This window comes from Centruroides sculpturatus, unplaced genomic scaffold (genome assembly GCF_000671375.1).
Source record: "Centruroides sculpturatus isolate CEXI.00-Female unplaced genomic scaffold, Cexi_2.0 scaffold1753, whole genome shotgun sequence".
NCBI classification, from domain to species: Eukaryota; Metazoa; Arthropoda; class Arachnida; order Scorpiones; family Buthidae; genus Centruroides; species Centruroides sculpturatus.
The window spans coordinates 66,562-91,170 of record NW_019392600.1 but is presented as its reverse complement, the minus strand read 5'-3'; the positions used below and the strand labels follow the sequence as shown (position 1 = coordinate 91,170).

The 24,609-nt window shown below is 32.1% G+C and overlaps 2 protein-coding genes across 3 annotated transcripts in view; one reads left to right on the top strand and one right to left on the bottom strand.

Annotated features, from left to right (window-relative positions):
• Positions 1–4,215: 4,215 nt before the first annotated feature.
• On the top strand, positions 4,216–7,997 carry LOC111617647. Its single transcript, XM_023358919.1, has 2 exons — positions 4,216–6,018; positions 6,109–7,997. The coding sequence occupies exon 1, from the start codon at positions 4,328–4,330 to the stop codon at positions 5,543–5,545; it is 1,218 nt and encodes a 405-aa protein (XP_023214687.1). The 5' UTR covers positions 4,216–4,327; the 3' UTR covers positions 5,546–6,018; positions 6,109–7,997.
• Positions 7,998–9,653: 1,656 nt separating this feature from the next.
• The window catches only part of LOC111617640 (palmitoyltransferase ZDHHC5-like), a 54,874-nt gene continuing 39,918 nt past the window's right edge, over positions 9,654–24,609 (bottom strand). Inside the window, exons 7-8 of one of the 2 annotated variants that reach the window (XR_002755456.1) lie at positions 11,550–13,240; positions 9,655–11,459 (exon numbers count right to left, since the gene is read on the bottom strand). Coding sequence is in view for 1 of the 2 variants with exons in the window: in XM_023358913.1 (XP_023214681.1) it covers positions 12,023–13,240 (1,218 nt within the window). In the remaining variant the exon portion in view is untranslated. Of the gene's footprint in view, positions 13,241–24,609 lie in introns of both variants that reach the window. The other variant, XM_023358913.1, reaches the window with a different exon arrangement.

Here is a 24,609-nt window from a genome sequence, read left to right as displayed (position 1 = left end):
TAGCTTATTTGTTACATTCATACAGAAGAAACAAAAAATGATAATTTAAGTGAATTTTTTTCTGCATTTTTGGTAAAATGTGGTAAAATCAAAAGTATACTTACAAGAAAACACATTAGTCAGTTAAATGATGAAAACACTGATTTTTTTTTTTTTACTTTCTATTTAAATTTTTCACAGTTTTAAAAAGGATAAGTTGTCACATTAAATCTATGCATTACTTACAGATTTTATTTCTTTTATACAAGTTTTACTGATTGTAAATTATGTAAAATGTTCTGAGCAATTTTTTCTTGTCTCTTCTTTTCTTCTTTAAAAGCCAACTTATTACATTTCTTTTCTGCTCTTCTTGCCTAAAAAAATTAAGGAAACATTATTTTAATGTATTTTAGTGTAAGATAGAAAGTCAAAATATGTAAATAGGAAAATTCAAAGTATAAAATACTTTTTATTTAAAGATATTTAAACATAACATTATTAATAAGTCCTTAATTTAATCAATCATGATTACAACAGCATGAATTCTAAATTGTGATTAATGTCATTGATATAGAGATTCTTTTGAACACTTCCATCCTGTGAGTATGGAGAGCCAAGTACACAATAGAGGTTACTGAATGGTGAAGGACAGGTCCAAATATATACAAGAAAAACTAGTCATAAAATTTCTGAAATATAGATTCAGATTTTATCCCAGATTCTTCAGAGCAAACTAACTTTTACTTTCTCAATTTTTTGGCCTTCCAACTTAGTAAGTTTAGTAAGGAATATGATTGATGAATTTGTAACTGAAGAGGGCTGATAAAATAGTGGCTGAAAACATTCAAACATTGAAGTTAAGCATTTCTTTGCTGGAAATTTTGTATTTAGGTGTGATTCTCTACTCAACAGATATTTTTATTTTAATAAACAAAAATAGCAAATTCACTAACACCTTATTTGCAGTGGTGATATTCGAACTGCTTACCATTCAGTTAGATTACCAGTTACATTTCTAGATGTAAAGATGCATTATCAGAAATGAAGGTAGAATATTCTGAATAACACCAAATCTTCATCCAATCTTCACTTTCAGACCAATTAATTTAAGAGCTACAACCATACAAGTCACTTCCTGCAATGACTTAAGACGACTTAAGTTTTCACCCCAGTTGTTTATATATGATTACTTCTCACAGTAATGTGAAATGATATTAATAATTACAAGATATCACACACATATGCAAGAAATTCTATTCTCAATAGTTATTGAAAATGTTATCATTTCAACAATTCTTTCTTAGAGCAAAATACATCAAAAAATTTAACATTAAATTTCTAAAACTGACATCTTACACCACCTGCATAAATATTTAAAATTTTGACTTCTTACTTTAGAGAAATAAAGAAAGTTTAATGGCATTCTCAATGAGAGAACCTTTTTTGTACTCCTTTCACTTAGATGGAATTAAGAATACTTTAATTTACTATTCATAACAAGTTTAGCAAGCCCACAATAGAACTTTGATGTATTGATGTTTAGTTTCTCAGAACCTTCTAAAGGTTCTGAGAAACTAAACATCAATACATCTCCCTAAAATACTTCAGATAAGGTATATTAGTTTCAAGTCAGGAATTTGGATGGACAAACTCTCTAATATTCTAATTCCTTACTGATTAAACAATGTAACATGACTGAATGATAGGCAGTTATTGGATATAAAAAAACCTATAACTGGAAGAAGTGAAAATAATACAGCAAACACCTGCAATTATTAGATTATTCAACTTGTTTGAATATATTTATATATATATATATTCTAGCTCTTGAAACAAATCTGTAATTAGCACTCTTTGTCAATAACCATTACCATTCATAAAACGACTGGGACCCAACAGTAACTGAAAAAACCTTACGTAGGAGGATATACATATATGAATTTTGAGATATTATATCAAAATGGCTTTTGCAAACATATGGAATGGCATGCATCTTTCAATATCAAGTCAGTTCAAATCAGCATATCATTGCTATCGAATACTGTATTCATGCATGTATAGGCCACACCCCATTTATGAAATGATACATTTGGGAAAAAAATAAAAATCTTAGAATTACACCAAGGGACAAGAGTAGACCTGTGGGTATAAAGAATTCTGGCAACACTGCAAATTTCAAATGGGAATGAAGTGATTGTTAATGCTTACAGTTGAGTGCTTGCTCAGCGCATGTTAAACATGGGTCAAGTGAGAGTTACACACTGAAGTTTAACCCTTTTACTTTGATGTGGTTAGTTGTACAGTAAAGCGTTGTTTATCCAAAAGCCAATCAACTGAAATGTCGGTTAACCGAAAGCATTCCAGTCAGACTGTGTCATGCCAAATCAAATGTTTTTGATACTAGATTAACTTCTAAAGTATAATTTTTTTTGTTTTTATATTTTTCAATATATATATTTTGTTTGTACAAAATAAAAAAATAATTTTTAACGATACAATAGTCTTTGTTAGGCTTAACATTGACGAAAATTCTATGCGAAGCGACACGCAACGGAGAAAAATTTCAACACGGGATAAATTAATATATTTTTTCATACATAATTGGTTATCTGAAAAATAAGTTATCTGAACAACCGCAGTCCCCAATTGATTTGGATAAACGACGCTCTACTGTAATTATGTTTGATTCTATTTAAACCATTTTAAAGTGGCCTCTTGAAATTGTGACAGAAAATGCATGCTATTAAACAAGATAACTTGACATCTGGGATTCTAATTAATTTATCTAAATATTCTTAAAACTATTTAAATTTAGAGATACAAAATACATTGAGTTTATGGGAGTTAAATAAGGGCAAAAGTAAAATTTGATTTAATCCTGTTTCATTCTGTGACAAAAGTTGCTTTGATAATTACGTCTGATGTCGTACCATTGACAAGGTATTTATTCTTTTAAAGGACTATAAATATAATTTATATTCCTTTATAGAAAACTGAATTAATTAATTGTTCATATGCTGAAAAGATAATTAACAAACATAAGAATGGCAAATGGTACTAAATGAACAGAAATAAATGTGTGGTGGTCTATGACAGTGGTCGGCAACCTATGCCACGCATGCGTGGCCGACATGCAAAAGAGTTTTGAGTGGCATGCCAGTTGTGCATAAAATTAAAAACTTCAAACTATGAACCAAATATTGATGCGTTAGCTTCTAAAATTGAACTTCAAGACAGTCACTAATGTTTAAATATTGTAATTTTTTTATAATATTTTTATATAGTGTGCATTTTATAGTTAAATAAAAATGTATTAATGTGCAATAAATTTTATAATTTTATTTTGGTGGCACGCGTAGTGTCCAGTATATTCAATTACATGTTTTGTGGCATACCAATGCATTTGGGTTGCCGACCGCTGGTCTATGATCTTAACATTCATTGGATCAATTTTCAAGCTTCATGTTTAAACTGATTTGAATTTGTTGTTTGTTGTGTTCTTTTTGTGTCATATTGAGTCAAATGACAAAAATTACACGGAAATCATAAAGGAGCTTTAGGGAGAGATTTGAGTTAACGAAGTTCAACTGTATAATTAGATTTTCCTATCCACTTTCAAGCCTTTTCTCTTTATAGTATATTCAGAAAATTAAAATAATTTTTTAAAAATTATTACATATCTTAACTAAAAGAATTAATAGCTTTTATTCTGAGTCATGTAATGATACATGCAACTGAAAAATATTTTTAAAATTAATGTAAAATATTGGAAAGTCATTCTGTCATTATACTGGATTTAGCTATTGGATCAGGCACTTTAAGTATATTTTTTAATATAAAATGTCAAGCAGTTTCTTATAATCAATTTAACTAATAGAATTAAATATTATGAATATTATATAAATTTAAATTTATTGAATATTTAGTTACATTTTACTTATTTTTAATACATAACAAATTTTTATATTTATTAACAAAACAATAATTTAATTAAATGAAATAGTCTAATATGAATGTAAGCATTTAAATAAGATGGAATTGTTTTCCAGTAATATTTTTGAGTGTTTTGCATGCTATTAAAAGAGTTTTTACTAAAAAATTAAAAATTTGTTTTATTTGATTCATGTAGGATTATTTCATTTATTTAAATGCATTCTGTTGACATCAACAAACTGCATTTTAAGATTACTTATTGTTGTAAAGTTTGTTTTCAGTAGTAATAAGTGAATTATTATTTTTAATATTTATTTCAGTATTAGTTTAGTAATAAAAATGTATTTAGCTAGATTACATTTGTTTATTAATTTAATTAAATAACAACATAGTAAAATTAAGTTTTGTTTTGTAGATGCTAGGGATAACTGATTCTGTTGATGTGGACATTACAATGGATTCATTTGAAATTACTCAAAGTCAGTCGTGTGATTGTGAGCCTTCTCCTCCCATTCCACGTCATGGATCAAAAACAAATTTTTTTACTCCAGGAATGCAAGAGACTGCGCTCTCTAGTCCCGCACGGGCAAATCACGTTTTTCAGCAAGGTAAGCCGTGGTCTCCTTATGGTAGCGCTGGCCCTCCGACGCCGAGAGCTCCCCGTGCCATATTAAGTGTGGAGGATCGAGCGGTACAGTCGGCATTACCTAGGACTCCCGAAAATAGCCAGCCCATTTGGCCAAATATTAATAGTCCTCGTCTGCCTCGTACTCCTCCGAGAAGTTTGACCAGTCCAACTGTTAGCAGCAGTGCTATCATGGGTGTTTCTTATAATCAGTACTCGCCGGGAAGAAGATCGAGTCCGGGATCGCCAACGGCAGTTACTCCCGGGCAGTCTCCAGCGACAAGCAAACGCCACAATAATTCTGGTCTAGGAGGACTGTCGAGCATTGGAAGAACATATGGTGGTCCAATGCCATATTACACTCACATAGGAATGAGAGGTAGAACTAATTCTCGAAGCATGAGTCCTAATCGTAAGTTTGCTTCAGAAAGTGAACTTGTCAGAGCAGCTGCAGACAAAGCAAATGGGAATTATGATTCTAGAGTGATTGCAAATCAGACTGCAGATAATATTCAAGAATTAGCAAACCGGACCGGAATATCCTGTCATTGGGCAGATCATTCTTCTGGCAGTAGTCATCACAGGGTTCGTCGCAATTCACGTAGTGAACAGCACGGTTCTGGTTCTCACACGCCACCATCTCATTCTCTAGGATATCATGCCATCCACGGTCTGCCACCGGCAGGCATTCACGGAGGACCTTACGGCCGCCGTCACAGTGGCAGTGCCTCTCCACAGTCCAAACGTAACATGGTGGGACATGCGACTCCACCATTGGATATGTCACCCGCGGGTTCTCGTCCTCATGCAAAAAGGCCAATGTCTTTTGTAAAAGCCTTAGAAATGTCAGACTCTATGGAGAAGGCTGCGGCGGGAGCAGGAACTCCCAAAATCGAACATCGTCAGTCAAAATCATCAAACCCTCCTTCGTCAACCATACAAGAATTACAAGACGGCAATGCCGACAGAAGGAGTTTATACGAAATGAATTACGAAATCTCAGTTTAGTGAAATTTATTATAGTTCATTGGATCCACTAGATGAATTTTTACCTCAAGTGCCAGCAGTTTTATGAATAGAATTATTATATGAAAATATCTCCAGATGTTTTACTTGAGGAGAAACATTGCCACAGCAAGAAAAGAAAAAAATTATCACTCAACAGTAGGACTGGAGTGAAAAATAAATTACTAGGATTTTAAATGGAATTTACACTTAGCATTCAAAATCATAAAGAGACTAAAACTTTGTAACTTAAATCATAGATATGATTATCTTTGTTTGATTTTGCAAACAAGTATCATAATAAAACTCACCAAATATTTTGCAATATTTAACAAGTTAATTTATGATATCTAACTTCTTCCATTTTCTTACCTCAATTTTTTTATGCTAGTTTCACAAAGTTAATGTTTTCCATTGATTTTTTTTCCTCTACCAATACAAATGCAAAAATTTCTTACTTAAAATGCAGCATTGAGGTAAGTTTTTATATTATTTTATTTCCTAGTATTGAATGATTATATATAATGCTTTATTATCAGTTTTATAATTATGATTTTAACAATTAGGAGAGATGTTAAAAGAAATGTGTGTGTTTGTATACAGTCAACTTGACCATTCTCATCACTATAAATATGTTCTGTTTCAAATTTTTACCTTGTTAAAATTCTATTTATTAATTGTATTATCATCATTGTTGTTATTATTTTGATCCTGTGCTTAGTTGAATTAAGCCGAAAGTCATTAAATTGACGCAGTTACAAATTTCAGGTTATGTAAATATATTGAAACATTGTTGATCATCCGATCATAAATTTGTTACATGTAGTAGTTAAGTCTCAGCAGAGTATTTGATGGGATCATAATGATTTTGAATGTCTGATGTGTGTTACTGTAAAAGTGGCAAGAATAAACTAAATTTTCATAATTTTCATGAAAAGTTTTTTTATAGACATTACAAAATTTGTATATTCTGTATGCAATTATGACAGAATGTTGCACAACAGTATAATCCAAAGGTTTTTGCATAATTATTGACTTAAAACATTTGTTTCTATTCAGAGGCTAAATTTCATGAGAAATTTCATTTATCTGTTTGACAAAACATAAAAAATTGGGAAGTTATAAGGTAAATGTAGAATTAATACAACTTTTAATGGGAGTGTTAATAGTTATATTAAATCTATGATTACTATATTAAAAGTTTCTTGCCTTATTATTTAATTATGAGGAATTTTTTCCAACCTCCACTAACGCATGAAAAAAAAAAATTGGAAGTATGTGGGGCAGGGTCAGGGTGCACACCTAGTGAGTAGTATATTCCCACCACTTAGCATTGTGCCAAGCTATTTTAAACATTTGCTACCTGCAGTAAACAAGCAAACACGATGCCGCCAATCCAGTCTCCCGCTAACTGTGAAGTACAAGCAGTAATTTGATTTCTACAGTTTGAAGGGCCGAATGGAGGTGAAATTCATCAAAGCATGTGTAATGTGTATGGTGAGAACCATGAGCTACAGATGTATGCAGGAAATTCAAACAAGGACGTGACAACATTTACGACGAGGGTGGTCAAGGGAGGAAGTGTGTGATGACCAATAATTTGGTGGACAAAGTGGATCAGTTGGTGCGAGACAGGCATCATTTCACAATTTCTGAGCTCAGTGAGGAGTTTCCTCAAATTTCAACATCCACACTGTATATCGCTGACTGACAGTATTAAAAGTTAGCCGAATAGCTTGGTGGCAATGTTCTTCAACATGGGTATACAAAAGCTGGTGTCACGGTATGATGTCTGCCCGAATCGACAAGCCAATTATGTGGAAAATAGGTGACGACTGTAACTACCTTCTACAAATAAAGTGGTTTTGTTCTTCATTCGGGTTTTCTTATTCTGGGTCAGTGGAGGTTGAAAAAACCCTCGTACAAAAAGTACTTAGTTACTTAAGACTAATGAACAGGCTTAACTAAATTAGTTCAGTAAAAAAAACCTTATGAATAGACCTTGTGTCATAAGAATAGAAAATTACCACAGTATAAAGAAGACACAATGACTATTCACAAGGTTTTTACTGGACTTGTTTAGTATTCTTAGGTTACTGTCCTAGTGATAATTTAGAATTCCTATTAAGATGTGTGTAATAATTTGTAACAGTTGTACTTATATTGTATTGTTGGCAATTGTCACCATAGACTGTTTTTTGTATGTCATCTAATTGATAAGGGCCCGTAAGGCCAAAATGCATTTTGGATAAATTAATAAGTTGGCTGGGTGTGTAATAAGCTTGTTCATTAGTCATAAGTAACTAAGTAGTTAGTGTAACTATGATTAATACATTATACACACATACAGTAATAGTAGTGCATTTGAAAAAGTGAATTAATCAAAATCAACTTCAGAATACTAATTTCAGAAATTATGAAGTTTTTATGTAGTAACGATTGCCAGCAAAGTTTTGTATGCCTGCAAATGAGCTAGTGTTAATTTTATTTATTACAGTACAAATAAAAAAGCCCGATTCAAGGGCTTATAATGCATCAAATGCTTCTGTATGTACTGTACAGTACAAGTGAAACTTTTGATACATTAGAAACAGCATTGACATGGTTAGAAATGCAACCCAAAATAGATTTTTAAACTCATGATTTCAAATCAGGGATTGAACCAAATTAAAAGAAAAATACTGAAAAAGTAAAAGGAAAAAGAACTATAATAAATCTTTTTTGTGTGAGTACAGTAGAGCATCGATTATCCGACCCCCGATCAACTGTCACATTGGTTAACAGACCATTCTAGTCGGCAAATTTTAAATGTCCGCTAGTGATGTGGCGCTACAATATTTGGCTATGTCTTGGCTACTTTAATATTATTTTTGTTAAATTTTTGAGTGTTTTAGCTGGCAACATTGGCTCAACCATGAAAGGGAGTCCTTTCTTTTCTTTCTTTCTTTCTTACGTTATTAATATGGATAGACTAGCCTGTTGGCTTTTTCTCCGAATCACTCCACTTAGAAATTAGGTAAAGTGGTTGGTGCGGTGAACAAAACGCTCAAAGATTTTGACATGTTGGCGAAGAGGAAGGTCGGTATGAGGCCAATATATCGGAGTTAAGGTTCGGACGATCGTAAGGTCCAAGGTTAAGAGACGGCCTAGCTCTTGGAGGGCCAGTGTGTATTGTGGACAGACTAGCCAATAGTGGACCAGATTGCGCCTCACCAGATTGCCCCCACTGTGGCGAGCCACAGTGGGGGCAATCTGGTGAGGCGCAATCTGGTGAGGCGCAATCTGGTCCACTATTGGCTAGTCTGTCCACAATACACACTGGCCCTCCAAGAGCTAGGCCGTCTCTTAACCTTGGACCTTACGATCGTCCGAACCTTAACTCCGATATATTGGCCTCATACCGACCTTCCTCTTCGCCAACATGTCAAAATCTTTGAGCGTTTTGTTCACCGCACCAACCACTTTACCTAATTTCTAAGTGGAGTGATTCGGAGAAAAAGCCAACAGGCTAGTCTATCCATATTAATAACGTAAGAAAGAAAGAAAGAAAAGAAAGGACTCCCTTTCATGGTTGAGCCAATGTTGCCAGCTAAAACACTCAAAAATTTAACAAAAATAATATTAAAGTAGCCAAGACATAGCCAAATATTGTAGCGCCACATCACTAGCGGACATTTAAAATTTGCCGACTAGAATGGTCTGTTAACCAATGTGACAGTTGATCGGGGGTCGGATAATCGATGCTCTACTGTACTCACACAAAAAAGATTTATTATAGTTCTTTTTCCTTTTACTTTTTCAGTATTTTTCTTTTAATTTGGTTCAATCCCTGATTTGAAATCATGAGTTTAAAAATCTATTTTGGGTTGCATTTCTAACCATGTCAATGCTGTTTCTAATGTATCAAAAGTTTCACTTGTACTGTACAGTACATACAGAAGCATTTGATGCATTATAAGCCCTTGAATCGGGCTTTTTTATTTGTACTGTAATAAATAAAATTAACACTAGCTCATTTGCAGGCATACAAAACTTTGCTGGCAATCGTTACTACATAAAAACTTCATAATTTCTGAAATTAGTATTCTGAAGTTGATTTTGATTAATTCACTTTTTCAAATGCACTACTATTACTGTATGTGTGTATAATGTATTAATCATAGTTACACTAACTACTTAGTTACTTATGACTAATGAACAAGCTTATTACACACCCAGCCAACTTATTAATTTATCCAAAATGCATTTTGGCCTTACGGGCCCTTATCAATTAGATGACATACAAAAAACAGTCTATGGTGACAATTGCCAACAATACAATATAAGTACAACTGTTACAAATTATTACACACATCTTAATAGGAATTCTAAATTATCACTAGGACAGTAACCTAAGAATACTAAACAAGTCCAGTAAAAACCTTGTGAATAGTCATTGTGTCTTCTTTATACTGTGGTAATTTTCTATTCTTATGACACAAGGTCTATTCATAAGGTTTTTTTTACTGAACTAATTTAGTTAAGCCTGTTCATTAGTCTTAAGTAACTAAGTACTTTTTGTACGAGGGTTTTTTCAACCTCCACTGACCCAGAATAAGAAAACCCGAATGAAGAACAAAACCACTTTATTTGTAGAAGGTAGTTACAGTCGTCACCTATTTTCCACATAATTGGCTTGTCGATTCGGGCAGACATCATACCGTGACACCAGCTTTTGTATACCCATGTTGAAGAACATTGCCACCAAGCTATTCGGCTAACTTTTAATACTGTCAGTCAGCGATATACAGTGTGGATGTTGAAATTTGAGGAAACTCCTCACTGAGCTCAGAAATTGTGAAATGATGCCTGTCTCGCACCAACTGATCCACTTTGTCCACCAAATTATTGGTCATCACACACTTCCTCCCTTGACCACCCTCGTCGTAAATGTTGTCACGTCCTTGTTTGAATTTCCTGCATACATCTGTAGCTCATGGTTCTCACCATACACATTACACATGCTTTGATGAATTTCACCTCCATTCGGCCCTTCAAACTGTAGAAATCAAATTACTGCTTGTACTTCACAGTTAGCGGGAGACTGGATTGGCGGCATCGTGTTTGCTTGTTTACTGCAGGTAGCAAATGTTTAAAATAGCTTGGCACAATGCTAAGTGGTGGGAATATACTACTCACTAGGTGTGCACCCTGACCCTGCCCCACATACTTCCAATTTTTTTTTTTCATGCGTTAGTGGAGGTTGGAAAAAATTCCTCATAATTAAATAATAAGGCAAGAAACTTTTAATATAGTAATCATAGATTTAATATAACTATTAACACTCCCATTAAAAGTTGTATTAATTCTACATTTACCTTATAACTTCCCAATTTTTTATGTTTTGTCAAACAGATAAATGAAATTTCTCATGAAATTTAGCCTCTGAATAGAAACAAATGTTTTAAGTCAATAATTATGCAAAAACCTTTGGATTATACTGTTGTGCAACATTCTGTCATAATTGCATACAGAATATACAAATTTTGTAATGTCTATAAAAAAACTTTTCATGAAAATTATGAAAATTTAGTTTATTCTTGCCACTTTTACAGTAACACACATCAGACATTCAAAATCATTATGATCCCATCAAATACTCTGCTGAGACTTAACTACTACATGTAACAAATTTATGATCGGATGATCAACAATGTTTCAATATATTTACATAACCTGAAATTTGTAACTGCGTCAATTTAATGACTTTCGGCTTAATTCAACTAAGCACAGGATCAAAATAATAACAACAATGATGATAATACAATTAATAAATAGAATTTTAACAAGGTAAAAATTTGAAACAGAACATATTTATAGTGATGAGAATGGTCAAGTTGACTGTATACAAACACACACATTTCTTTTAACATCTCTCCTAATTGTTAAAATCATAATTATAAAACTGATAATAAAGCATTATATATAATCATTCAATACTAGGAAATAAAATAATATAAAAACTTACCTCAATGCTGCATTTTAAGTAAGAAATTTTTGCATTTGTATTGGTAGAGGAAAAAAAATCAATGGAAAACATTAACTTTGTGAAACTAGCATAAAAAAATTGAGGTAAGAAAATGGAAGAAGTTAGATATCATAAATTAACTTGTTAAATATTGCAAAATATTTGGTGAGTTTTATTATGATACTTGTTTGCAAAATCAAACAAAGATAATCATATCTATGATTTAAGTTACAAAGTTTTAGTCTCTTTATGATTTTGAATGCTAAGTGTAAATTCCATTTAAAATCCTAGTAATTTATTTTTCACTCCAGTCCTACTGTTGAGTGATAATTTTTTTCTTTTCTTGCTGTGGCAATGTTTCTCCTCAAGTAAAACATCTGGAGATATTTTCATATAATAATTCTATTCATAAAACTGCTGGCACTTGAGGTAAAAATTCATCTAGTGGATCCAATGAACTATAATAAATTTCACTAAACTGAGATTTCGTAATTCATTTCGTATAAACTCCTTCTGTCGGCATTGCCGTCTTGTAATTCTTGTATGGTTGACGAAGGAGGGTTTGATGATTTTGACTGACGATGTTCGATTTTGGGAGTTCCTGCTCCCGCCGCAGCCTTCTCCATAGAGTCTGACATTTCTAAGGCTTTTACAAAAGACATTGGCCTTTTTGCATGAGGACGAGAACCCGCGGGTGACATATCCAATGGTGGAGTCGCATGTCCCACCATGTTACGTTTGGACTGTGGAGAGGCACTGCCACTGTGACGGCGGCCGTAAGGTCCTCCGTGAATGCCTGCCGGTGGCAGACCGTGGATGGCATGATATCCTAGAGAATGAGATGGTGGCGTGTGAGAACCAGAACCGTGCTGTTCACTACGTGAATTGCGACGAACCCTGTGATGACTACTGCCAGAAGAATGATCTGCCCAATGACAGGATATTCCGGTCCGGTTTGCTAATTCTTGAATATTATCTGCAGTCTGATTTGCAATCACTCTAGAATCATAATTCCCATTTGCTTTGTCTGCAGCTGCTCTGACAAGTTCACTTTCTGAAGCAAACTTACGATTAGGACTCATGCTTCGAGAATTAGTTCTACCTCTCATTCCTATGTGAGTGTAATATGGCATTGGACCACCATATGTTCTTCCAATGCTCGACAGTCCTCCTAGACCAGAATTATTGTGGCGTTTGCTTGTCGCTGGAGACTGCCCGGGAGTAACTGCCGTTGGCGATCCCGGACTCGATCTTCTTCCCGGCGAGTACTGATTATAAGAAACACCCATGATAGCACTGCTGCTAACAGTTGGACTGGTCAAACTTCTCGGAGGAGTACGAGGCAGACGAGGACTATTAATATTTGGCCAAATGGGCTGGCTATTTTCGGGAGTCCTAGGTAATGCCGACTGTACCGCTCGATCCTCCACACTTAATATGGCACGGGGAGCTCTCGGCGTCGGAGGGCCAGCGCTACCATAAGGAGACCACGGCTTACCTTGCTGAAAAACGTGATTTGCCCGTGCGGGACTAGAGAGCGCAGTCTCTTGCATTCCTGGAGTAAAAAAATTTGTTTTTGATCCATGACGTGGAATGGGAGGAGAAGGCTCACAATCACACGACTGACTTTGAGTAATTTCAAATGAATCCATTGTAATGTCCACATCAACAGAATCAGTTATCCCTAGCATCTACAAAACAAAACTTAATTTTACTATGTTGTTATTTAATTAAATTAATAAACAAATGTAATCTAGCTAAATACATTTTTATTACTACAGTTGATATTATTTTAAACAACATTTTTTCTGCTTTACCATTATTTTTTATTAAATTCTTCAGTTATTATTTACAGTTAATTAATCAATATATAATATATAAACAATACTAATTACATACAAAGAATTATTATATCAATTGCAGCACAAAGAGTCACAGACATGAAATGCTGTGACTGTGTTTCAAACCAAACAATCCAAAAAACAAATTTTAGTTAATTACAATATTTAATCAGAACAGATAAACTAAATACATCTCAAAATAATAATTAATAAGCATATTCATCAATTGAAGTTTAACCAAGATCAAACTTTTTTAAAAATTCCTAACAGATGTGCTTCGATTGCACCTAATTATACTCATAAAAGTCCCTTCAGCCAACATCTTATATTAAAAATTGCTTTTTAATACAAAAATTCTCATATAAAAGCTAAATTAAGCTTTCTAACTACAAGACAGCAAAATCCACTATTCAATATGTGAGATCCGACCTCAGAATAAGCCCAAAAGTTGTTCATTTTCCCCTAAATTTTCGACGTATGTAAAATAAATTTGTCGCCTTCTCATTAAAATAACATTGTCAGAAAAAAGAATCAAATATCGATCAAAACTTATAACTTTCATCGTTAATATAAACATTCAACCCTCAAACAATGACATTCCTCTGCTGCAAGACAAAAAGTTTATAGTTAAAGTCCGAATTCGTCATTTTGTTTTGGATCCCGGTAACAACTTTAACCTCCATAACTGCAGGACCAACCCTACCTCTCATAATAGGTGATCACATGACTGATTTTTCCCAGTCCAAAGCTATAAAAGCGACTTCTTTCCCCCTCCTCGGGAAAGTCTCACATCTACGGTCGTCGGAAAGGGTTAAGTCACGGAAAATTTTAACTGTGTGCATCGATCACCGGCAAAAAGGACTAAATTTTTCCCACCTACATGGAAGTAAACTAGAGGTATGAAACAAATAATTGTAAACTCTCTCTCCGCGAGTTAGGAGCTAGTGAACTGAATTCACTTCCCCCGATATTAGATTTTGTAACCTATATTTTTTTTTATTTCGTTAATCTAATAAATCGTTGTTTCCATTGTTAAATGGTGTCATTTACTTGCATATCGCCTACGCCTCGTCAACGATTCCTCTCACCTCCTCCACTCGACCAAACAAAAATAATCCCGACCCTTCGGGACCGCATTCGAAATTGAGCCATCTTGACAAGTGAGTAGGTTTAATGACCTGTTGCCGAAAAGGGAGAGTCGACGGTTTCCTACCTCCCCGGCGGCTCACAAATATCCTATTCACAACCATTTTTATATTTTATGAGATCTCAAAATGTTATTAATGTTCCATTAGACAGATCCAATGAAGAAAATTCCTGCTTCAAGGAAAATACAGTACTTTTTGCATATTTAATCAGAGTAATTAAATACTTATATCTTGGCAGAAAAAATATTCATGCATATCAAAATTGACACTTGTATATACTGAACTTTCAAAAAACATTGTAAAAAATCATCAAATTGGCTTATTTGTAATATATTGCCTATTCTATCAACTCTAGAAAGTCATATCTTAATTGTTAGATGATTCTGATTATGAAATATGTTTGTTTCTAACAGTTAAATAACTTTTAAACAATCTAATTTCATAAATACATATTAAAAATTAAATATTTATACTATGACCAACATACTTATCAAATATTTCATTCCTAAGGTTTTCAAACATAACTTATCATAAAAAAAAGNTATTGTATTGTTAAAAATTATTTTTTTATTTTGTACAAACAAAATATATATATTGAAAAATATAAAAATAATAAAAAATTATACTTCAGAAGTTAATTTAGTATCAAAAACGTAAAATATTTGAGTAGCCAAAGACATGGCCAAAGATTACAGCGCCACAGCACTGGCAAAAATTTAAATTTGTCGACTGAAATCCCTTCGGATAACCGATGTTTCGGATAACCGACCTTCGGATAAACGACGCTCTACTGTATATACATTGGAAGAAACATACAAAGTGTGGGTTCCCAGACAAGGTTCAAACTGGAGTAAACTGCGAAATTCTCACACAATGCCAGATGTAAACAACGAGACTCGGAACTGTTTGAGTATGTGTCAAACTATCTGTCAAGGTCTTAGCAGAAGACAAACTCTAGCACAAATGCTCATAAACAGGTAGATCATTGACTCGCGAGTCTATAAAATGTTGGCTGAGATAAACCTTGAACAAGGAAATTTTTGATAGATGAAAATGATCATTAAAATTCTTAGACGTCAAAACAGGGTATAAACAACGCTTGAATTATGAGTGCAGGTGTTATTGTTTTATAAATAATCACCAGGCAGAGTCAACGAAAAGGTATCAAATGGACACCTTGAATCGGGTTGACAGTGAGCAACCCGAAGAGGTTTCGTCTTGCACCTGGAAACAAAAGAGAGGCCAATTGGGAACAAAGAATGGGACAAAGGACCAATCCAAAATGCGAATAGTGGGAGAAAAACTATAAAAATCGGGATTTCAAGCTCAAAGGGCTCTCTCTAACAGTCTCCTCTCGATTAAGCTCACCATATGTTTTATATAGTGTTTGTGAACCTTACAAAAGTTATATAAAAGTTAAAAATACAAAAAGTATAAAGGCATTTACATGTAAAATTTTATTCTTAAATGCATATTAGCCAATTAAATTTTATATATAGCACTCTCACATTTTTAAATTTTTTAAAGGTCTTTCAAGAAGCTATATCACATGTGAAACAATGTTTTCAAGGCAATCAAAAACATCTAGAACAATATCCACCAGAAAGCAATGAATTATTCATCATATTCTATTAAAAATACTTCCACTAATATTATAAACATTTTGCTATTTTATATATGTACAAACTTAAAAATAATAAAAAAATATAATTATTTAAGTCTAACTATATTATTTGTATCATATTTACAATTTAATTACAGTAATTTTGTAACTAAAAAATTCTTCTCTATCCCTTTCACCTGAAGTTATTGAAAGTTAACTGAAATTATTATATAAAAAAATATTAAGTAAAATATAATAGCACAGAAAAATTAAATGCTATATATTGTTAAATATTGAAGTAACTTTCGTCTATATTATACACAGAAGAATAAACACAACTCAATTGATCATATATAATAAGTAATATAAAATTTATCATTAAATAACTAAATCAATTACAAATTTTCTAATAGATTTTATTGAAGAAAAATGAAATGGTTAATGCACCAAGAAATGGATTATTAACTTGCAGAAAATGAAATGGGCCAAATTTATGCTGATAATCTTGTTGATTATTTGATAAATTAGATTTCTAAATGTTATACATATGATATGCATTTCCTAAACATTAACATATAAGCAGTAAGACCAAATATATAGCTCTCAAGGATTTATGTATGTGTTAAAATTAAATGAGGAAAGAGAAAGGCTTCTTGCCAAATCTTTTTCCAATACAAGCAGTTCACAACTTTCAGACATAATGTATCTATAAAAATGTGTAAAGTTGCGTATTTTAAATATAGTTCTGTTCACAGAGCAAAAAAAATTATGAAAAACTCTTATTAAGATAGGAAAGTTTACTTCTTTACAGGATATATGTTATGATGCTTAAAACAGTATTTCAAATGTTAAAACTATAAATTAAATAGAAAACAGTCAATAAAAATTGTCACAACTGATTTTCCTGTTATCAAAATCAGCAAAAAGCACATTACAATATCTTAAAAATTACTTTTGTCAGTTAAAAATGTACAAAGTCCACATTGGCATATTAAAATTGATTTAGAGACATCAAAGTACTATTACGTATATCTAAAAGTCAACGACTTCCACAATAGTATTTAAGCCATATCCAATAAGCATGAATTATACAGAAAGTTTTAATAAACAAAAACTATTAGAGGGGAAAGTGCTTAAATTTATTTAAGTCTTCAAGTGTAATTAGCAATGTTCTGATAATTGTTGATTTTTGTTATAAAAGCAAAAAATAATTGTATTTAATTTAATATTTTTTTAAAATGTTCCAAAAAAATTAAACTAATAAAGCAAAAATCATAACAATTTTCTACAGAAATATTTAATTGGTATTAAAGTTATTGACCAAAAAAAACCACTAATTAATCAATAATTATGCAACTAAGTCAGATAAATATGTTTGTAAAGCCTTTAGAAATAATTTGACAGCAATTACCTTTGGTTGACTGTGTCAAATAATTTGAATAAAATTTTTCAAAGCTTCACTTGTTTGGGATAAATTATCTGGAAAAGCAGGGATGAAAATGGAAAGAAATTGATTAGTTAGTTAATGTTGGCATGAATTAATGAATAAGACCAGTTGCATGAATTAAAATTTCCAGACTAAATACTGAATACTTTTTATCAATTTGATTAAATTAATTCCTTTTCTATTTTTTTTTTATATTCTTTACATTTGAAAATCAACCACAATCATATATATGCAGGATTACCCTTAAGTCCTGGACCATAGGTGTTATATTGATCCTTGTTTATTCTTTTACAGGCAAAAGCATGTAACTGGATAAGGAGAAATAAATTCAAATTATTTTGAAGATGGCAATTCACAGTCAACATAAAGTTGCTGAAGAGTTTAAGAAGTTTCTTCAAGACTTAACACCACTCAATCTCACTGAGTGCAACTTTTTAAACTCTTTGGCAACTTCACACTGACTGTGGGTCCCCATTATCAAAATTAGAATTCATTCCTCCTTTTTCATTGCCCTGCTTTCACTGTAAAACAGGGGTCGCCAAACGTTTTTAACCAACAACCCCCAATCACTTTCCAAAGCCTCCCATTGACCCCCACCGTAAAGTTTTATTACAAGTGTATATGTATGAGCGAAAAAAAAAACGTTGTGGGTTGTGGTCTCTGTCTAAACAAAAAAAAAAAAAACGTTGTGACCCCTTAGCCGCATCGACCCCTGGGGGTCCATATCGACCACTTTGGTGACCCATGCTGTAAAAGAATGAACAAAGATCAACATATATAATTGAATTTAAGTTATGCCTTTTCAAGAACTGCACATTTCTTTCTTTCATTTTCTAATACAGGCTACCCTCATTTTACAATGGTGATGGTTTCTTGCAGGAGACATTGTAAATAAAATCGGCACAACATAAATTCATTTTATTATGGAATAAATAGGGGGAATGCATTCCAGGTGTTCAAAACGAATACATATACATCTTTTTCAATAAAATTCAAACGGTGGTCAAAGCAAAGAAATTAGAGAAGTGCCTTTGCAAACAAAATTTGTAAGATTTATTAACAACCATCTAGTCAACAATCTTACAAAAGAAGACTTTCCTGAGATGATTTGTTCAGAAAATATGGCTTCAAAAATTTCAAATTTTTCCCCATTTTTATTGTAGTTAGTAAGAAGAGTAATTGAGCTTGACCTACAAATTTGTACAAGTTTACAGCACACAAAAGCAGTGCAGAGCAAACTACTTGTACTACCAGTGCCACACAAGTCATGAAAAAATAATAATTGCATGTAGCAGTTGCAAAAACTACTTTACATTGCAGAAGAAAATTTTTGAGATTTTTGGGGGAAATTTGAAACCAGCACCACTGTCAATCAGTGTAAATTGAGGCAGCCTGTAATTACAAATCTGGATACATTTTTAGAACATTGATTTCATATAATTTTATTACATTTCATTTTTTTACTTTAGCACAGTTGCTAAGCAACAATGATGATGCAAATACTTTATAAAAAAGGTTAGTTAAACAAATAATTTGTCTCCTATAACAAAGTTTAACAGATATTTTAAAGGTATCATTATTCAATAGATATCAAAACATTTTATTAATCAAATATGTTTTGACTTATTCTGAAACAGTGTCTTCTTTTATTCTTTACTTCATAACTGAGTGTATAGGTAGACACTGGGCATCTCTAACATCACACTTTATTCAGGAATATCTTACATAGTAATATGCATTTCGGGCATATGCCCCTCTTCCGTCAGCTTTTCCTTTAAGACATTTAGTAAAAAGGCGCTAACTAATACACATCCTTTTTTTAAAATACATATATTTACAGTTAAAATTTCCCAACAGTGCACTGAATAGCACTTAGCCTTCATTCTTCCTTTACTAAATGTCTTAAAGGAAAAGCCGATGGAAAGAAGCATATGCCCAAAACGCATATTATTGTGTAAGATATTCCTGAATAAAGAGTGACGTTAGAGATGCCCAGTGTCTACCTATGCACCCAGTTGTGAAATAAAGAATAGAACAAATATGTTTTATAAAACTTAAACAAATGAAACAACCAGAATTTTTCAAATACTCTCCTTTAGCATATATGAGATTAACTCAGTTAATCCAGTAGTCCAACGGTGGGCAACCCCCGGCCCGCGGGCCAGCTAAGGCTCGCGAAGAGTTTCTATCCGGCCCGCGAGATGTTTAGAAGAAATTATAAATAAATATTTTTCGATGTAATTCGTCTAGTTTAAATTGAATATTATTTTCTGAAGTGTTGCGGCAGCAATGACAGGAAAAAATAAGGGAGTCATTTCCTTATTCAAACAAAAAATGGGAGAACAGAATGTTGCTAAATTATTTATATCTCATCGCATCATCCATCAAGAAAATCTATGTGCAAAAGCTATGCAATTAAAAAATGTAATATCTGTCGTATCCAACTACATAGTACTGTTTTATTATGTTTAAAGTCACTTAGATTTTACAAATAGGTGAGCCGTTCACAGCCCGGCACACGCATATTTAAAATCTAAGTGACTCATACAACATGGAATTCATATAAAACAGAATAATCAACAGTGTTATAGGGGGGTCGACTGTAGTAATTAATTTCTTTTTATTTATTTATTTATTTCATATTTGCAGACTAAAAATTTACAGGTCACAAGGTGTCAATTAACTACTATGGCCCGCAGAAAAAATGTAAAATTTATTCTGGCCCATGTTATAAAAAAGGTTGCCCACCCTTGCAGTAGTCAATGGTCAATGACAATGACTTTCATAGAACCTCAGAGAATATTTCCATCTTTGTTTTTCCCCCTTTCTTTCTTTTACAGAATAAAGTTGGACAAAGCTAAATAAAGAGAATAGCAAGGATATAGAATTGACATCAGAACTACTCAAAAATTTCAGTTTTAGCAGCTGTGATGCTCTGACATTATTGAAAAATAATATTTTCTTTCAACTGTTTTAATCTAGTAATTAAACCAGTCATAAAATCAGTTTATACGAAAAACAGTATAACTCTCATTTTCTATTTTTGAATTATTTAAGTTTTTGGTGGAAAAGTCATGAAACAAACCATTTATATTACTATAAATATGAAGTTAATAAAAGAATCACAGTTCAAAGCTTGAAGTCTGTGACTGGTATACAATTCAAAGAACCAAAATGAAAGATGTCAGTTGTTATCCAATAGAATTTAAGAAACTATCATCTAATTAAAAGGAATGTAGAGTGAGTTGAAGATGTAATCATTAAAATAGACGATCTAGACAAAACAGGTAAGATTAAGTACATAGATAAACTCATTGTTCATTCCAAATACATTCATTCCAGCAAGATTATTATATATGTTATATAACAATCATTATTTCTCAGTTTCTTCTATAAACAGAACAGTTGAGAGGAAAAGTTGAGAACCTTTCTCCTGTCTGAGGAGGCCAGTAGTGATTTCTATCCCTATAAATTAATGTTATTTTCATTGTCAAGCAATAAAATATTTAAGACTGCTATTTATTAATAAAAAAACATTTGTTCAAAGAAAAGAAAAAAAGCAAAAAAGGCAAAAGAGCCCACTAAGAGGCAAAAGAAACTTCCTATACCTAGGGTGACCAGTCAAAGTAGGACATTTGAAGTTTTATAACGCTTCCCAGTAGGACATTTCACAACACAGCTTAAAATAAAAATCAGTAGTAAAAAAAGCACAAAACACTAAAAATTGATAAGTAAATAATTTTAAATTGATATACTACTCTTGTTGTTTTAAATACTACTCTTTGTTGCAATTGTACCCATTATTTAATATAANGCTATTAATTCTTTTAGTTAAGATATGTAATAATTTTTAAAAAATTATTTTAATTTTCTGAATATACTATAAAGAGAAAAGGCTTGAAAGTGGATAGGAAAATCTAATTATACAGTTGAACTTCGTTAACTCAAATCTCTCCCTAAAGCTCCTTTATGATTTCCGTGTAATTTTTGTCATTTGACTCAATATGACACAAAAAGAACACAACAAACAACAAATTCAAATCAGTTTAAACATGAAGCTTGAAAATTGATCCAATGAATGTTAAGATCATAGACCAGCGGTCGGCAACCCAAATGCATTGGTATGCCACAAAACATGTAATTGAATATACTGGACACTACGCGTGCCACCAAAATAAAATTATAAAATTTATTGCACATTAATACATTTTTATTTAACTATAAAATGCACACTATATAAAAATATTATAAAAAAATTACAATATTTAAACATTAGTGACTGTCTTGAAGTTCAATTTTAGAAGCTAACGCATCAATATTTGGTTCATAGTTTGAAGTTTTTAATTTTATGCACAACTGGCATGCCACTCAAAACTCTTTTGCATGTCGGCCACGCATGCGTGGCATAGGTTGCCGACCACTGTCATAGACCACCACACATTTATTTCTGTTCATTTAGTACCATTTGCCATTCTTATGTTTGTTAATTATCTTTTCAGCATATGAACAATTAATTAATTCAGTTTTCTATAAAGGAATATAAATTATATTTATAGTCCTTTAAAAGAATAAATACCTTGTCAATGGTACGACATCAGACGTAATTATCAAAGCAACTTTTGTCACAGAATGAAACAGGATTAAATCAAATTTTACTTTTGCCCTTATTTAACTCCCATAAACTCAATGTATTTTGTATCTCTAAATTTAAATAGTTTTAAGAATATTTAGATAAATTAATTAGAATCCCAGATGTCAAGTTATCTTGTTTAATAGCATGCATTTTCTGTCACAATTTCAAGAGGCCACTTTAAAATGGTTTAAATAGAATCAAACATAATTACAGTAGAGCGTCGTTTATCCAAATCAATTGGGGACTGCGGTTGTTCAGATAACTTATTTTTCAGATAACCAATTATGTATGAAAAAATATATTAATTTATCCCGTGTTGAAATTTTTCTCCGTTGCGTGTCGCTTCGCATAGAATTTTCGTCAATGTTAAGCCTAACAAAGACTATTGTATCGTTAAAAATTATTTTTTTATTTTGTACAAACAAAATATATATATTGAAAAATATAAAAACAAAAAAAATTATACTTTAGAAGTTAATCTAGTATCAAAAACATTTGATTTGGCATGACACAGTCTGACTGGAATGCTTTCGGTTAACCGACATTTCAGTTGATTGGCTTTTGGATAAACAACGCTTTACTGTACAACTAACCACATCAAAGTAAAAGGGTTAAACTTCAGTGTGTAACTCTCACTTGACCCATGTTTAACATGCGCTGAGCAAGCACTCAACTGTAAGCATTAACAATCACTTCATTCCCATTTGAAATTTGCAGTGTTGCCAGAATTCTTTATACCCACAGGTCTACTCTTGTCCCTTGGTGTAATTCTAAGATTTTTATTTTTTTCCCAAATGTATCATTTCATAAATGGGGTGTGGCCTATACATGCATGAATACAGTATTCGATAGCAATGATATGCTGATTTGAACTGACTTGATATTGAAAGATGCATGCCATTCCATATGTTTGCAAAAGCCATTTTGATATAATATCTCAAAATTCATATATGTATATCCTCCTACGTAAGGTTTTTTCAGTTACTGTTGGGTCCCAGTCGTTTTATGAATGGTAATGGTTATTGACAAAGAGTGCTAATTACAGATTTGTTTCAAGAGCTAGAATATATATATATATAAATATATTCAAACAAGTTGAATAATCTAATAATTGCAGGTGTTTGCTGTATTATTTTCACTTCTTCCAGTTATAGGTTTTTTTATATCCAATAACTGCCTATCATTCAGTCATGTTACATTGTTTAATCAGTAAGGAATTAGAATATTAGAGAGTTTGTCCATCCAAATTCCTGACTTGAAACTAATATACCTTATCTGAAGTATTTTAGGGAGATGTATTGATGTTTAGTTTCTCAGAACCTTTAGAAGGTTCTGAGAAACTAAACATCAATACATCAAAGTTCTATTGTGGGCTTGCTAAACTTGTTATGAATAGTAAATTAAAGTATTCTTAATTCCATCTAAGTGAAAGGAGTACAAAAAAGGTTCTCTCATTGAGAATGCCATTAAACTTTCTTTATTTCTCTAAAGTAAGAAGTCAAAATTTTAAATATTTATGCAGGTGGTGTAAGATGTCAGTTTTAGAAATTTAATGTTAAATTTTTTGATGTATTTTGCTCTAAGAAAGAATTGTTGAAATGATAACATTTTCAATAACTATTGAGAATAGAATTTCTTGCATATGTGTGTGATATCTTGTAATTATTAATATCATTTCACATTACTGTGAGAAGTAATCATATATAAACAACTGGGGTGAAAACTTAAGTCGTCTTAAGTCATTGCAGGAAGTGACTTGTATGGTTGTAGCTCTTAAATTAATTGGTCTGAAAGTGAAGATTGGATGAAGATTTGGTGTTATTCAGAATATTCTACCTTCATTTCTGATAATGCATCTTTACATCTAGAAATGTAACTGGTAATCTAACTGAATGGTAAGCAGTTCGAATATCACCACTGCAAATAAGGTGTTAGTGAATTTGCTATTTTTGTTTATTAAAATAAAAATATCTGTTGAGTAGAGAATCACACCTAAATACAAAATTTCCAGCAAAGAAATGCTTAACTTCAATGTTTGAATGTTTTCAGCCACTATTTTATCAGCCCTCTTCAGTTACAAATTCATCAATCATATTCCTTACTAAACTTACTAAGTTGGAAGGCCAAAAAATTGAGAAAGTAAAAGTTAGTTTGCTCTGAAGAATCTGGGATAAAATCTGAATCTATATTTCAGAAATTTTATGACTAGTTTTTCTTGTATATATTTGGACCTGTCCTTCACCATTCAGTAACCTCTATTGTGTACTTGGCTCTCCATACTCACAGGATGGAAGTGTTCAAAAGAATCTCTATATCAATGACATTAATCACAATTTAGAATTCATGCTGTTGTAATCATGATTGATTAAATTAAGGACTTATTAATAA